Source organism: Muscardinus avellanarius, assembly GCF_963383645.1.
Source record: "Muscardinus avellanarius genome assembly, chromosome: 4".
Taxonomy (NCBI): Eukaryota; Metazoa; Chordata; class Mammalia; order Rodentia; family Gliridae; genus Muscardinus; species Muscardinus avellanarius.
Genome location: NC_137789.1, coordinates 49,326,469 through 49,344,178, shown reverse-complemented (window position 1 = coordinate 49,344,178; position 17,710 = coordinate 49,326,469). Strand labels below are relative to the sequence as shown.

The 17,710-nt window shown below is 36.2% G+C and overlaps 1 protein-coding gene across 2 annotated transcripts in view; it reads right to left on the bottom strand.

The window, feature by feature from the left end:
• CALB1 (calbindin 1) overlaps positions 1–14,881 on the bottom strand; it is a gene marked incomplete at both ends in the record, with an annotated part of 23,311 nt that extends 8,430 nt beyond the window's left edge. The window contains 5 exons of one of the 2 annotated variants that reach the window (XM_080695003.1): positions 353–409; positions 506–589; positions 9,865–9,939; positions 14,113–14,189; positions 14,803–14,881. In XM_080695003.1, the coding sequence (XP_080551129.1) occupies positions 353–409; positions 506–589; positions 9,865–9,939; positions 14,113–14,189; positions 14,803–14,881 (372 nt within the window). The remainder of the gene's footprint in view (positions 1–352; positions 410–505; positions 590–9,864; positions 9,940–14,112; positions 14,190–14,802) is intronic. The other variant, XM_080695004.1, reaches the window with a different exon arrangement.
• Positions 14,882–17,710: the final 2,829 nt, after the last annotated feature.

Sequence of the window (17,710 nt, the reverse complement as noted above, 5' to 3'; positions counted from 1 at the left end):
TGTAGTTCTCTCTCTCTCTCTCTCTCTCTCTCTCTCTCTCTCTCTCTCTCTCTCCTATCTACCTATCATCTGTCTGTGTTATATAACAATTTATGTACACCACAGAAAATGCTAATTTCTTGCTTTGCGAACAGAATTTCAAGGAACACTTGAAGTCTCTTTTTTTGATCTGGCATTTCATTAATGATGTTGAAGAGTGGGTGAAAATGTGCCATTGCTCAGCATTGGTTCCTTTTGTGGGAGTTTTTTTTTTTTAAAGCTATGAAGTCCTTCACAGACAGTTTATTTTATAATTGCATTTGAAAGGGAAAAATCTTAGCACAAGTTTTTTTTTTTTTTTTTTTTTGCTTACCTTAAGCTCCTCTGTTTCTATGAAGCCGCTATGATCAGTATCATATTTTCTCCATGTCTGTAAATAATTTTGAATAAGAAAGACCAAATTAAAATAAAGAAAGGCAACAATTCTGCTTGCAGCAGTTTTCTTAAAGTGACAGCTTTCTTCTACCTTCATGAATTCCTCACAAGACTTCAGCTGCTGGCATCTGAAGAGCAGCAGGAAATTCTCTTCTGTGGGTAATACATGAGCCAACTGGAAGAGATAGAGAGAGAGGGAAAGAGATGGTGGTAAGGAGCTTGAAAACAAGTCTGCTATCATCACCTGCTTCTTAGTTTCGCTACAATATGTTCTCTAAGAGAAGTTTTATTGCCTAGAAAGTAAGAGAAAAGAAAACGATAATTGATTCTCCCTTTCTGCATCTATGTTCCTCCAAAGTGCTGTGGTATTTTCCAGTGCTCCCGTGCTCCTGTGAGGGGGCCACTTGTCATTGGCTACACATACCACATATGTGCAGATTTGCTGATTCTTCAGGACAGCTGGGACCCTTCATTGTATTCTGTGCCACAGACCAAGCGTCACTCTTAGAGTGCACAGAATGGCACAAACAGGGCCATAAATTTGATGGGAAAGAAACTGTGAGAAACAAAAGGAAGAACTAAGAAAAACATGTTTCCGAGTTAAAGGAAGAAGCCTACTATGAGATGCAAGAAAAGATAAGCCAAAGTTGATTGTAAAGCAGTAGAAAAAGAGATGAGAAGACAAGTCACAATCAGCAGTGGGTCATTGAACAGTAATAGGAAAAGTCGGGTCTCAAATCTTTTTTTTTTTTTTTTTTTTGCTAAAAGGACATCCACTGCTTGAATCCAGGCCTCAGGTTAATTTTTGATCTTCACTGTCTGGCTGTATAATAACATTTCCCCTTATATCTCATTTCATAACCTCAATACTTCTTCCTCTTTTGGGGAGTGGAGGAGGAAAAGAGGGCTCTGGATCCCATTTTAAGACTAATATAATCCATCTATTGTGTGCAGAGAGGGAGGGAGCTGGATTGATGGCCCCACTGCAGATGTGAATTCTATTTCAGTCTCAGCTCCTAATGAGCTGTGGTCCCCAGCAACTCCCTCAGCCATTTCTGGACCTCAGTACCCTCATCACTAAAATGAGGAGTTGAAGGATACGTTAATGTCTCTTAAAAGTATTGGGTTCAAAGCACCTTCTGCCGGAATTACGGCATCATTGCCATTAAAGGGTGAACCTATACATAAAATATTTCATCTAATTTCTAGAAATTGATGAATTCCCTGAAGCACACACATAGACTCTTATTCCTGCCGTTTAGACCAAGAATCTGTAGACTAGGTTAGCATTAACATTTGGGAGGCTGAGACTGGAGGATCGCAGTTCGCGGACAGCCTCAGCTATTTAGTGAGGCCCTCTGCAACTTAGTGAGACCCTGTTTCAAAATAAAGAATGAAAATTAGGGCAGGCAGAGGGTATAGCTCGGAGGTTGAATGCCCCTGGATTCTATCCTTCTACCCACAAAATAAATAAATAAATAAACAAATAAATAAATAATCTCATTCTTTACAACTTTGAAGTAGTATCTCAAAACTGTTCAGTTTATAGATTTTATATATGAGGAAGAGACTAAGGAAAAGGACCAAATATCTTATTAGCATGGTTAGTATAACCCAATTAGAAAAATGTCTTATTTTGAAGGAAAGGTCACTAGGGTGCGTAGATGAAAACATATCTGAAAGGTGAGAATAGGGCTTGAGGATTTGACAGTAATTTAAACAATCTAATAAGCTTTGAGTTCATAAATACCTTATAACATTGCAGTGTGGGGGGGCATATAGGGGGTGCACGTGAGGATCTGCCTCTCCTGCTAAACTCAGGACTCTTCTGTGACCTGTGATGTCTTTGAATTTCTCTGTATTTTTAAATAATAAAATTCTACACCTCAGAAATAATGTAGTTTAATTCGAAGCCCTTCCCCTTTTTTTGTTTTTGGTACTGGAAATTGAAACCAGGGGCATTCTACCTCTGAGCTACACCCCTAGCCTTTTTAAAAGTTTTATTTATTTATTTTTAATTCTTTTTGGTGGTAGTGGGGTTCCTAGAAGCCCTTCTACCTCCGGGCTACACTCCCAGACCTATTTTATATTTTTATTTGGAAACAGGGTCTCGTAAGCCAGCAAGGCTGGCTTCAAATGAGCGCGATCCTCCTGTCTCCACCTCCCAAGTGTGGGGATTACAGGTGTGCACCACCACGCCCGGCTGCCTTTTTTATTTTTTATTTTGAAACAGGGTATTTCTAAGTTGCTTAGACTGACTTTGAACCTACAATCCTCCTGTCTTGTATACTGGGATTGCATGTGTGTGCGAATGTACCTAGTTTAAAGCCCCACATTTTGAGTTGAAGATGTTAAGACCTATAAAACTTGGATGATTTGATCTGGTGTTTGGCAGACTTTGAAACAATCACTTTAATTTGATGTTTATTAGTAAACTAAGCAGGCGATATGTTTCTAGAGGACAGTAATGAAATGGGTTGATTGCTTTTTCACTCTTGAAATTTACATAATTCATTTGTTGGCTGATTTTTACATGTGACAAGATAGTCTGGGTATGATTAACTGTGCTTCCACCCATTGAAGACTAGATATCATTTTCCATCTAAAGCCCTCTTTCCTCTTCATCTAAAAGTGGGTTGCTAGTGGAAACTTAATAATTTTTATTTTATAAGCTAAAGTTCATGTAACTCACCTGAAGTTCAGAATTCTCTATAATCTCAAAAGTAAATAGGATCTCATGTCTAGTGTAAATGTATATTTCTTTTCCCATGCTGTTTTGGTCTTACTTTAAGTAGTGGGAACTACAGATTGTATCTATATTCAACATACTCATTCTGTTTTAATTTCATTGAACTGTAAATATTATACTCAACACAGAACTATCCTATTTTACAAACCTTAGAATAAGTCTTAAAAAACACGTCAAATACTATTCTAAGATAAGCCAGCCAATAAAAAAAGCAATGCATATGTAAAGATAGGGTATGGTTATAGTCAACATGAAGAAATCCTTTCAGAGGCATATTTCACAACATGATGGTCCTTTGTTGTTTGTTCATTCTTCAGAGCTGGTTGTGGTAATTTTCCAGCTTCTGTATTATTGAGGTCATGCCTAAAACATGCCAATGGGCTTCTTTAGACTGTGTTAAGTAGGACTTTTTAATTCTTAAATTTCCCAAGTCATTACGGTCCATAGAAGTACTTAGCGCTGCCTGTTTGAAGACTGTTGGTGATTTCTTTGTCAGTGGGATACCTGCCTGACCTTTAAGGGACTCTCAAAACTTTTTTTATAGGTTACCGAAGAGAGTAGAAAATACGCAAAGGTTGAATAAAAAGCAGATACCTGTGGTCGCAATCAGAATTCCTTAGATTTTCACGTAGGAAAATTGGTTGCTTGCCACTGAAAACGGGGAATCAAAACTTTCTTTCTACTTGCCTGACTTCTTGAGGATAAAGTCTGTTTCACTTATTGTTTTGGCCCAGCCACTGCAACTAATCTCAGTAAGCATTTATTGATGCAATGCATGAAGGCAATTGACTTTGTCTAGAGTTTGCATAGGCTGTAAATAAGTGGAAATAAAGTTTCATTGGAGATAATTGAAATACCTTATTATTGGGGTTGGACCGGACACTATGTGACACCAGACAGAGCTCCCTTCAGGTTCTGCAGGTATTGCTGTGGCCTCAGCCATTAGGACCTTTGAGAAATTGCCTGGGATGAAAAGAGCTGTGTCTCCCAGGAGACTTCTTCCAATGACAAATCCATGTGGGAACATAAAGTCAGACCCTCTCCTTCAAAACTTGGGAAATCTCTGGGGGGGAACCCCAGATTCAGAGCTCACTGTGGGGTCAGCTAAAGTCTCCAATAAAACTGTTCCAGAGCCCAGCATCTCCCTTTGCCTGGCCTGGTCTAGTTCTCATGACTCCCTGCCCACAGAATGTGATTTCAAAGCTAATAACCCTCTGGATGCCATCTTCTGCTCAGCTCTGCTTGCCAGGGAATTCAACCTTAACAGGAGTTATTTTAGCTCTCTTCTTTTCCTAGGATAACATGAAGCCCTTAATTGCCTTGTGTTTTTTTTTTTTTTTTTTTTTTTTTTGCGGGTCTGGGGGCATCCAACCTCCCTCCGAGAGCTACACTCCCCTGCCCTATTTTTTTTTATTCCTTTTATTTGAAACCGGGTCTCACTGAGTTGCAGAGGGCTTCACTAAGTAGCTGAGGCTGTCTGCGAACCGTGATCCTCAGGTCTCAGCCTCCCGAATGCTGGGATGACAAGCGTGAGCCAAGCTCGGCTTGCCTTGTGTTCGTGAGTTGATGGAAATCTCTTGCTATGGCTTGTCTAGCTACTAAATACTAGGTCACTGTGCTAGTTGCTGGACATTTACAGTCATCTCTAGTAAGAATCTTACAGGACGACAGATGATTTCAAACAATGTATCTCCCCTGTCAATTTCAGAGCAAGAGATAGGTACAATGACCAAACTAAGTACTAGGCATGAGAAGAACACACATGAAGACCAACCGCACAGAAAGCACAATTCACAACCTGGATGATCGTGGTGTATATTCATCTTCTTGAGCACATATTAGTCAAGCGTTCACTTTTATTAAAAAAGTGAGAACCAGAAAAACTTTTTCCCTAGCCAATGAGAAATGAGGCCAAGAAATTTTGGAGTACAAATAATCTTTTAAAGCAATTAAGGCTATTTGAATTTAAAATTTGATTTAGACAAATTATATAAGAAGTCTGGGGGAGGGAAGTCTTGGCATTCAGGGGAATAGTGTAGATTTTCTAATAAGTTATTTTCCACTTAATAATAATAGTGAATACTTTTATTTAGTTTAAGTGGGCCAGAGATATTCTCTTTGTTTGACATGTATTTTCACATTGGATGTTAATGGTCATAGCAACCTTATGATGTTAAACCACTGTTATTTCTGTTTAGAACTGAGAACATAGATTTTCAGAAAGGGCAAATAATCTGTGTTCACTCAATTTGTAGCTTGAGCCAGATTTGAAGTCAGTCTGACTTGATTTTTGAGATCGTTGTCCCCTACCTTTAGCATCCTCTACTAGAATCTTCAGTCAAATCAGTTTTTTCTAATAAATAATTTTTAAGATATATCCAGAATAAAATTTAAAGTTGGACTTCACTTTAGTCAAGTCCCCAAATTCTAAGGTGAGTATATAGTCTGCCATGAACAATTAAATGCTTAAATCCCACAGTGGAAGAAAAGAGGAAGTGGCTGGAGAAGTGCCTGTTTTCCTGGGAGGGTTGTTACACTTTTAGAATTAAAATAGCTTTTAGATCTATTTTTTCAGTGGATGCACTGACCTGGACAGATAAGAACACTAAGACTGGAGAGGATGGTAGCTTCCTACATGTTGCCTCAGGGATTAAGGGAAAAGCTTATAGATTTGATATTCAGCATATATAGTGAGCCTTAGAGAAGCAAATTCCATTCACTGCAAAAATCATTTAGTCTCTCTATTTAATTACCTTAAACTTCTTTGAAAGAAAGCTATTAGTGTGCATAAATTTAGAAATGCATTTTTATTATAATGGAATTTGTTAAATTATTTCAAAATTGTAATGTTTCTGTTTTGAATTTGTATATGCAATTGTGTTATTATCAAACTATATTTGCATTAAGTTTTGAATCCAAAGACATGAAATTATCAAGTACAGAAGAAATCATATATTTACATTACTCTCTCATTTTATTTCCGGGTCTGGGGATGGAACCCAGGGGCATTTGACCTCTGAGCTACAGCCCCTGCCCTATTTTTTTTTTTTTTTTTTTTATTCTTTATTTTGAAGCCAGGTCTCACTGAGTTGCAGAGGGCCTCACTAAGTAGCTGAGGCTGTCTGCGAAACTCGATCCTCCGGTCTCAGCCTCCCGAATCCTGGGATTACAAGCGTGTGCCACCATGCCCGGCTACATTACTCTCATTTTTGTATGTTTCTAGGTAGTAAATGCATGTTGCTGAAAAGTGTCAGTTCAACTTTTATCAGGTCAGAAATTAACTATTATATTTTGCAGTCTAATAAACCAATTTGACTGGCTGCCTTAGGAAAGCAGACCGCTACATGGATATTAGTTTATTTGAATTAGATTTTGATGAAGCCATGAGTAGAATTATTAAGTGGGCATGCATATAAGCAAATTCAACCTCTTTTCCATTTGAATCCCAAAGTTATGGTATGCTTTTTATGTGAGGAACAAGGTTATTACAAATTTTAAGAAAACCACGAGGTTTGACATTTCTCTAAAATTGGCCAGGATTTGTATATTCATGTTCTATATTATATGCAGAATTTCTCAGCAAGTAATATCATATGTGAAGTTGGATGTAAAAAGGATGAACTTTGTTTAATGAAGCCAGAATCCACATTGCAAGCTCATACATTCTCTGATTTTCCCCATTTTCTACATGTTGCTGGTAACTTCTTTTTTTCCAAAGATTTTTTTCATACCCTCTCTGCTCTTTAATCCTACCTAGCCACGCTAGACTGAATCAACATGCATAGGAACTACTGTGATAATCTCCTCTGCTCTCCCATTCTTGAATTCTCTTCTGTCCCAGGAATTTCCACCCTGCCTTCCCCTACCCCTCATCGATGTCCCTTCTATGTCTTTGGCTGACAACTCAGGCAGAAGAAAAAGAGTTCTGGACTTAGAGTTGGCTCTAGGTCTGTAAATAGGTTTTGTCATTCTCTCCCAGTGAGACCTCGCCAGTGAGGCATATTATTTAACCTTTTTAGGTTTCAGTTTCTTTGTTTTTAGACTGAAGAATTTTGACTCTTTTTCTCACAGTCCCATTTAGCAAAAAGGACCATATCCCAGACCACTAAACTTTCTGATTAATTTTTATATGTCTCACTTTTGTCCTTCAAACTCTTTCTGCTTAACTTGATCTGAAGAATTCTGCCAAAATCTTGTTTCAAGATCTTTGTCCAAATGACTTCCATGTAGATGGTCTCCAACTTAAGATGGTTCAATTTATAATTTTTTGATGAATGCAAAAGAAGTATGCATTTGGTAGAAACTGTGCTTTGGACTTAAAATTTTCATCTCTTACTGTGTGAGTAATATACAGTAGGATTTTTCTCTGGTGGTGTCAAGCAGCAGCCGCAAGCCAGAGCTCCCAGTTAGTGATGCAGTCTTGAGTCTACGACTGTACTCTGCCGTGTGGTGTGTTGCTAAGTTATGATATTCGGTAGGTTAGGTGTATAGTGTATTTTTTACTTATGTGATTTTTACCTTCTGATGGGTTTATCAAGATGTAATCCTGTTGTGATTCAAGGAACAACTGTACTTTGTACATTCCTATTTAACCCATTAAGATTTGCTGTAAGTAAGCAACCAGCTGAAGCGTGAAAGCTTTCCTTTTAATGCAGAAAATGTGCAGACTATCTATTATTTAAAAATTAGGCAGAGTAGGTTAGGGGAACATGACTGTCCTGATGGTTTCATGTTTATTTCTTACTTTTTTCTTTGGCCTTGGGAAAATTCTATTGAAACTAAGTTATCCAGCTATAAAATGGATCCTCATTTCATATTTAGACTTAATTCAGATGTTATGAGTATTACATAAGATATCTTATTTGAAAACACTATAAATTTTGTAATGTTTTAGAAATAGGACTTATTTTTCTTATTCTTATTCCTATAAAAGTTCCTCAGTTCTTCATTTCAGATTTCATTACCTTCTTCACCCTCTTCTGGTACTACTCATACTTCTCTGTCTTTGCTCACACAGAAAACCTTTTGTTCCCTGGAAGAGTTTCTTACTTCAGACTCTTGGAGACATGACTTTCATCAAATCTCCATGACAATGCATCTTGTTTCCCATTTACATTACAACTCAAATAATAAGCCATACATGATCAGACTATATCATACATAGTAAAAGCTAGATTCAAATCATGGTCAACAATTTCTTTTTCCTTTTAAAAGTGTAAAATCCACATGAGTAAGATCTATGCTGTTTACTATACAATGTAGCATCACTGAAAAAAAAATGAAATAGAGTAAATACCTGGGAGCACTGGAGTCCTACAAGGCGAAATATGTTAAATATGAGATGACAACATTTTCTCTACTAGAATCTAGATTGGATCCAATTGAGCCAATCTAGATCTAGAATTTCACCGATATCAGATTTTCCAAACTAGTTTTGAATAATTAGATTTATCTCATGTCATTTAAAGCCATTTTAAAGTTATTTTACTATTCTTGATTTCATATCTTGATTAGTTGGCATCTATGTCAATCTGTAAGTCTCATTACTTTTATCTATTTATATAGTAATGAGTTACACATAGGCAGAAGAGAAAGTGTATACTCCAGGGAAATTTTTAATTATAAAGATAATAATAGTATGTCCTTCCTTAACTCTATTTGTAGTAACTGTTTAAAAATAAGTTTATTTCACACCAGCATCGCAAGTGTCCTAATAAGATCAATTATTTGAAAACCAGGTTAGTTCTCTGAATCAAAGGTGAGTGATAACTAAATATTGCTGAGAGTCAGAACACTTAACAATCTAAGCACTATGTAAAAATCATAATTATATCTGTGATTTGGAATATTTTAAAATGTGACCTTATTATTTTTCCAGCTAAAACTTTCTTCCCAATTTCTGTAATAGGACAGAGACAAAGACAGAAGCTTTGATGTCACCACCCCTTGGGAAAGTAGAATAAGGGAAAAGTAGCTCATCCATCAATCTGTGCATGCAGAATGGCTGTATAATAAAAATTTTGCTTCCTTGATTCACAGACAAAATACGTTGTCTTTAGTAGGAAAGATAGGATTTGATGCCCACAGTTTTAACTTTTAGAGACTTAAGAGTATTGTGTGCCTATAACACATCATGAAATATTTACTCATTTTCATTAAGTTATTGTGGCTTTGCTCAGGTCATCTGTGAATCTAAAAATGGACTTTTAGAGACCAAGACACAGCTTTTTCCTATGGTAACATCATAAAGACTAAAAATATTTTATTTGAATACCAACAGAAAAGTCTACATGCTCAGTGATAATAAGTACCAAGGAATCAGGTACTTGAATCTTTTATTGAAGTGAGGGTGGGCAGTGTCAGGTGATGGGCCTCATCCAGCTGCGGAGGGCTGGCTCCTCTGCCTGCACAGGTGCCAGCAAAGAGTTCCATAATCAGAGGCTAAACATTTCATTTTTTTACAGTCTCAGCTTTGTAATATACTAAAACTTAGCTTCTGGATTAGGCAAACTCTTAGTGTCTCTCTTTATATATATATATATATATATATATATATGTTTTGTATTTCTGAACAGAAGACAACATATCACTCAGGTAAAATGGACCTCTCTGATGAGTCTTTCCATACCATATTGAACTCGGATATATTTTCAAAATAAACTTCATTTATTAAGTCAGAAAAAAACACATATGTTTCTTACCTCTACAATTCCTATCTTTCCATCATCTCTTTGCCCATATTGATCCACAAAGGTTTTCATCTCGGGTGATAATTCCTAAAATCACATAAAAATAGGTAAGAACTTTGTAATAAAAGGCCAATTATGTTTATGATAGTGTTAATAAATTACTACACAAACCACAAATTGGAATCATTTAGGATTATGCACAGCAACAAACTATTGCCATGAAAATTAGATATAATCAATACACAGGATTTATTAGTTTCACGTGAAAAATTTATTATTATAATTATCTTGGAATCAGTTGCTGGTTTGTCATCAGTGCTATGCTATCCTTCGACAATTTAGTTAGAAGTATTCAATTTATAATCTTCAGTGGATTTAAATACAACAAACTGTTAAACATTACTTCCTTCATTAAAGCTTGTTCTATATTGTTGAGTTGTTTTATAACATTTTCCTTCTTCTAATATGTTTTATCCATGAAAGGTAGTAATATGTGGTTTGGGTTAGAAGAAAAAAAGTAGGAATGTTAGCAAGCAAGGAACTTCTCTTCATGGAACTGACATCCATTGGTTAAATGAATTAAAAGAAAAACAAATATTGGGGGAAAAAAGAGACCGACAATATTGATGACCTTATTTTAGATTGAAGATGATGGACGTATGGTCTTTGCCTCCAACAATAATTTAAGGAGTCGTGTGTGTGTGTGAGTGTGTGTGTGTGTGTGTGTGTGTGTGTGTGTGTGTGTGTGTGTTACTGGGGATGGAACCCAGGGGCATTGTACTTCTGAGCTACACCCCAGCCCTATTTTTTAGTCTTTTTATTTTTTGAAATAGGGTCTCACTAAGTTGCGAAGGGCCTCACCAAATAGCTGAGGCTGTCTGCAAACTGCGATTCTCCAGTCTCAGCCATCCAAATGCTGGGGTGCCACCATGCCCGGCTAGGAGTCATTTTATATTATTGCCTTGTTTCTACTTTTCCCAAGATAATATTCTCTTTCCCATGATTTATAGTACAATAAAACATGCTTAAGAATAATGAAGTGAATGCCTTCTTCTCATTTGGCTTATTTTTATGCCAATATGTTCTATGAGTTTTATAATCTCTTTCCATATTGACAGTTTGGAGAGTTATTAACTATAAACTGTGATCTGAACATAGAGTTATTATTCAGGAAGTTTAATTTTTACTTTTGGGCCTCAAACAAAGCCCATTTAAAATAGCCCTGTTGAATTAACTGAAGCCTACTTAACATAGGTCAGCCTTTACTAATATCCTATTCTATATCCTTGGGAAAGCAAATTAAGGTCTAACTAACTTTAACTTTTTCATCATAACTAACAACACATTGGTTCCCTACCACATATGTTGGCTCTAGAGTTAGATAGATTGATGTGATTTAAAGGCTATGTTGAAACTAAATATTACTACTTGTGTTTACAAAATCCTTTAAAAATCACTGTAAATATCTTTAGTTAAACTAAATTAATAAAGAATATTAAAGCAATTTAATTTTATTGTAGTTTTAAAAGAAATTTTCTATTCGGGATAAATTACAATTAGCATTTGATAAATTTTGTATCAGGAATAATGATAAGACAATGAAAATGTCCAACCCATGGCAGCAGTGGGAATATCATTCCCTTTATGTTTTACACATAAAAAGTATAAAGTCAACAAAACCCCAAACACTCATTCTTAAATCTTAAAACTGTATATATAATGCCTATAGTTTAGCTAGCAGACTTGATATTTAATTTGTGAAATTTCTGGGTAATCATTATTTCAAAATATATTTTTTAAACCTCAAACATATAATCATAGAAAACTTATAAAAATGGGAGCAAATTTAAAGATGAAACATTATGTTTAGTGTAAAAAGGTAGTCGTTTCAGAAATAAGTTGTGTTGTCATATTTCATTGATATCATATACAGTTAGTGAAATTTTTGAAATTTCATATTACTAACAGGATAAGCCAAACCAATTGTCTCATTAAATGCAATGAGATCTGTTATACAATGGAAATAAATGGAAAGAAGTCTGGTTTAGAAGGTCAACCTTTATGGTTTTTTTTTTAAAAAAGAAGAAATATGTAAAAGGATTATTGTAGTGGGAGCGGTAATATAGTGAAATGTGAATCTACTATATGAACCTCTCAATCCAAATATTAAGTGAGATTTTTTAAGTATCCAAAGCCTATCCATATAACCCAGAAAATACTGGGGAAGTAAGGTATTAAGTAATTTGATATAATCCTATACCTGTGTCACGTTTAGTATCTTTAAAATATAGCCTAATAAATGAATCTATACATTTCAAAATTGGAGCTTACATGGTAGAAAAAAACAAATAAGCTCTAGCCTCTGTAAAACTCCAATATGAATACATTGTTTACAGAGAGGTACAAATGTTAAAATGGTAGGAAGAAAAGAAAAAATTGAAAAATGCATAAAGCTCATGAATATTTAAATTTATTATTCACCTTTGTTAATGAATTTATTTATTATTTTTAAATACTTTTATTGGTGCATTATAGTTCACATCCTAATGCAGTTCGTACTAATGGTGACATACATACACATGGCACTTGGTGGGCTTTTCTCCATCTCCCTCCTCATTCCCCCCTCCTCTAATAGAATAAAATCAAGTATTCTCACATATGTGAATATTTGAATTTCTAGGATATAAATAAATATCAATGTAAATATAAATTCTGGAAAAATTAAAATAAAATCATTTTGCTGCTGGTAACATCTCCCGAGATTTTAATTCTAAATTTTATGGAAAGTAAGACTGTTCCAGCCAGATATTTTAAATACATATTTTTAAATGAGGAAGAGAATTCCTTTTGTTTCATTGGTTAAAGATCAAAGAGATTTTATGATAATGTTGTCCAAGGGTAGAGAGTATGTAAGATAATTTTTACTTGATTTTATTCTATTTTTTTAGATTTATATTAAATGAAATCTGAATACAACAATTCCAAGAGTATGATTTGGTTTAAAATCAATTTGGTCAATAATTTTAGCCATTGATAGTCCTGTAATGGATTATAACAAATTAAGAGCCTTGTAAGATTCTTTTAAATATGCTTATACAGTTGCATACTATACAATTTTCAATCTAGATAGAACAAAATATATTAGCATATTCTATTTACCAGATCACCACCTCTAATACTGAGTAGTGTATATGTACATATATATAGTTTACTAAGATTCTATGCATATACATGCAATACATATATACACACCATGTATATAATTTGTAATGTAAAACTTATTTGTAATCACACTCTGAAGGTTAAAGACCATTAATATATAACTACAACCTAAACACTGCCTTCTGAAAGACAGTATTACATAAACCACAATAGACTGGTAAATTCTTAACTTATTTTCCTCTCTACAGCCTTCTCATATGTTTAAAAGTTAGGTATATTCTATTTTTATGTTCACAACATCTTTTCTTAACAGGTGAATTATACCCAAGGGAAGTAATTTATAATTCATAAGAATTGCCATTTATTTAATTAACTAATGGCTTATACTTCAAACATGGCTTATTTCCAATATATCATTAATTGCTTCACATCAGATTTTTTTTTTTTACTATCTATTAAGTTTTTAAAGTTGTTTTACTTTTTACTTCTCTAACTTTTGGGTTAATCCCCTTCATCAGAAATGAAGACCTTTTCTAGCTAAATTGTTATTAAAAGTTAGCCAACTTTCCCCAGTGAAGAGGGTTAAGACAGAATGCTTTCTCATTTCCCCAACATTACAACGATTATTGGCAGTAGAATGATGGACTCATAATCTGCAGATCTGTTTCCTGACCACCAAGGGGCAGAAATGTATTTCTACCCCCTTCTCACAGCAGTAAGAGAGAAGTTAAAATTTACCTAACCGAACTCAATAGTAGAGGTGTCTAATGGGTCTCACGTATCCACACTTTTCTTTTAAAATCACACTGGAGTTAAGTACAAGTAAAGAATATATGTTTTAAAAGCTCCACTCGACGGCAAGTTTCAATTTAGAAGATATTTTCCTCTCCCCTTTGCTCTTTTCCTGTCCTCTCTCCCTCCCCATTATACTTTTTTTTTCTCTCTCTCTCTGTGCAATTGGAAAGGTGCTTTTCTCAGTTAATAAACGTTTACCTTCCCAGGGAAACACCTGGATCCTTTTATTGATTTATGACAACACAAGCATGCTTATGTGTAGCGGTGAAGATCTCTATCCTCTTTCTGCAAACTGGCACCTACCAATCCAGCCTTCTTCCGCGCCTGCTGGAGCTCCTGGATCAGGTTCTGCAGCTCCTTTCCCTCCAGGTAACCACTTCCTGCGGAGACAAAGAGGCACCCGGGTGTCATATGCCTCATCCCGTTTCTTCTCAGTTCTCTTTCCACGAGTCTATCTTTCTGGCCACCTAAGAGGCTGACTTGCCTCCGCAGTGATTCTCTTAGCAAAGGGTACAGTCGGAGGCAGCTCTCCCCCGAGCGTCAAAGTTTAGCTACGTTGAGGATAAAGGATGGTTGGGATGCTGAACGCAGCCATAGAAAACTTTGGGGAGGGGGCAGTGTCCCCCAATCCTTTCTCTCTCTCTCTCTTTCTTTCTTTCTTTCTTTCTTTCTTTCTTTCTTTCTTTCTTTCTTTCTTTCTTATTTTCTTTCTTTCTGTGCCTCTGTCTTTCTCTCCTACCATTACTGATCCTAGGAAGATAAAAGTTGAAGGTTTGAGCGTTACACACCAGCAATGTAAACTTTCAGGTGGAGGGATCCACAGTGGGTCCGGGAGACAAGATTCAGCAGAGTGGGGGAAGAAGTAAGAAGAGAAAAGAAGGATAATAGGATCAGGAGGCTCGGGGAGGGGGATAAAGAGTGGGGAGGAGAATTGGGAAGAGGGTCTTAAGACGGGTAAAATAAAAAATAACGATTAAAGAGAAAGATAATCACCGTCAGCGTCGAAATGGAGCCAGATCTCGAAAAACTGTGAGGCTGTGATGAGGGAGCACTGCAGGTAGGATTCTGCCATGGTACAGAGGGGCGTGTGTGAGTGTGTGCGTGCAGGTGTGTCGGTGCGAGAGAGGGGCGAGCGAGGACCTCAGGTGCGCGTCGGGGCTGCGGAGAAGACGGGGCGCGGGCGAGCGGGCGCTGTCCGCGGTGCTGCTCGGCTCGGCGTCCTCCGAGTTCTCCCGCACCCCGCACCCAGTTCTCAGCATTTATCCCGGCCGCCCCGCGCCGGCCACGCCTCCGCCGGCCTCCCATTCCTCACTCCCCGCCTCTCCTCTCACCAACCCGCCTCCCCTCCCTCGCAGCTTTCTCCTCTCTTCCCAAGAAGGCGAGCAGGAGCCAGAGTTTAACAGTCTCGAAAGCAGCAGGTGGTGGGGAGCGCCTGGGCTCTGAGAGTCCATGTTGAAACAGACTCATTTCCCCTCACATTCCCCTAGAACAGGGAGGATCGTGGCCCTGAGTATGAGAGCCAAAGGGCATGCTTGGAAAGGGCTCGATTTTCAGATGAAAGGGGAAATCTGAAGAAGGGTCAGAACACACACCTGATTTCATTTCATGTGGTTTTTTTTCCCCCCAAGACTTTTAAAGTATTTGATCAAAATTAGGCGAAAGCTCATAAAGTCAGATGAATTTGATTAATGTATACCGTTGACATTAGTAATCACTCTATTTTGGGCTTGCGAAGACCATCTTATGATGGTTTCTTTAGATGGTTTATATAAGCTAGCCTTGCCAACAGGAGAAAGCAGGATTTCAGCTAGCATTTTTTTTTTTTTTCAGCTTGATGTGGAATTGGAAAGCAATAGGATTCAGTTACAAAATCTTAAGATGTGAGAGAAGGAAGTGATCTTAGATATACTACGATTCACTCTCAAAGTTTAGAAAGAGTTAACTAAAGCAAAGGAAGGATCTGTTAATAGTGTAGTTAGTTGCAGCCCTATTCAGTGGGCTTAATACACATATTTTTCTTTATTTCTGTCCCAAGTAGAGAATTTTTCAAAAACTAGAAATAACTAGAGTTGGAAAAAATTACCTAACTAAATGCATGTGATGATATATATCTTAATGCAATAAATTCTACATTTAAATTATTTGTTTATATAAATACCTTTAAAATATTTGGTTTCCAATTTTTTGAGGTCTTGAAGTCTGCTAAAAATATACCTCAAGTGTCTGATTATAAGTGCTTAAAAGCAGAATGAAGGAACAAAAGAAAATTCAAACACAATCATCTTTAAACTTAAGCTTATAAACAAAGCACGCACACACACACACACACACACACACACATATATATATATATAATACAGCTATAATATAACCACATATAACATATTCACATATATTAATGTTAGGGATTAAACCCTGGGGCATTCACCGCCAATCTATACCCCCTGCGCTATTTTATTTTTTTTATTTAGAAACTGGATCTTACTAAGTTGCTCAGGGCCTTGCTAAGTTGCTGAGACTGACTTCAAACCTGTGACCCTCCTGTCTCGGACTCCTGAGTACTGTAATAATAGATGCGTGCCTCTACACCTGACTTAAGCTCCATATTCTTAACATTGTGTACTTGCGTTTATGTTTCTGAGACCAGACTATTGATCTGACCAGTAGTGTACTTGTCAGACTTTTTATGAGCCTTGTTTTCAGAGACCCAGCATTTTAGAGCTGGCCTATGTCATTATTCTTCTCAATGGAGTACTCCTTGCCCTACTACTTTGCAGTTCATAAATTATTTTCACTTCAGTTGCCTTATCTGACTCTCACATATGGTCTCTGAAGTTGATATTACACAGGAGATAAAGCAGAATGTGAGAGATTAATAACTTTATATTCTTTGATTTTAAAGAGATTCATTAAAAGTCCAATTATTTGCCCTTTCTTTCATCCAATGAACAGTGATTAGCACCTATTATGTCAATCACTCTACTAGACCCTGGAAATAGTAAAATAAAAGATGGTTTTTGCCTTCTTGGAGGTGCAGTTACAGAAACACACATGACAGTAGACAGATATGATGGAAATATGCACAAGCTACTCTGTGTGCACGAGTAGTTTGCTGCAAGTATGAGTTGAATTATAAGTTACTTACATTATATTCTCACAGGGAAAACTTTATTTCATCATAGGCATTGTTGAATATGAAGAAAAATTGTCATGGGAATAAAAAAAAACAATAGTTTGTGCAAGTTTATCTTAATTCATGGAAAACTCATTCTGAAAAAGGCCTTGTCATGACATCTGTGACCAGGATCAGTGTATAAATGTCTGGTATGTGAAGGGGGAGGTCAATGCTAGAAGATACATTTTGTTTTTTTTTTTTTTTTTTTTTTTTTTTAATTTATTTTTTATTGGTGCAATGTATTCATACATCATAGTGGTATAAAGAAAATACTTTTGTAGACATACATGCACATCTCGCCCAGTTAGCCCCTACCACGATCCCCACCCCATTCCCTCCCCATCCCTCCTTCCCACGCTTGGCTTACTGGTTGACATCTAGTATTATAACAATTTATACAATATTAACATTGATAATCTCACATAACAGTTTCATTTGTCTGGTACCAAACTTTTGATGACTTAAAGATAACATTTCAATATTTCTTTTTGCTTTCTTTCTTACCAGAGAATATTTTTTCTTTTTTTTTTTTTTTAGGTGAAACTATCATACATTTATTTATTTATTTTTCAGAAAAAATCTATCCTGATATGGGATATGGACTCTAGATACCCAAAACAGTCTCAAAGGAGAACAAAGCTAGAAGATGTATGTTTTCTGATTTCAAACCATATAAAGCTACAATAATTGAAACAGTGTAGTACTGTTCTAAAGGCAGATATATAA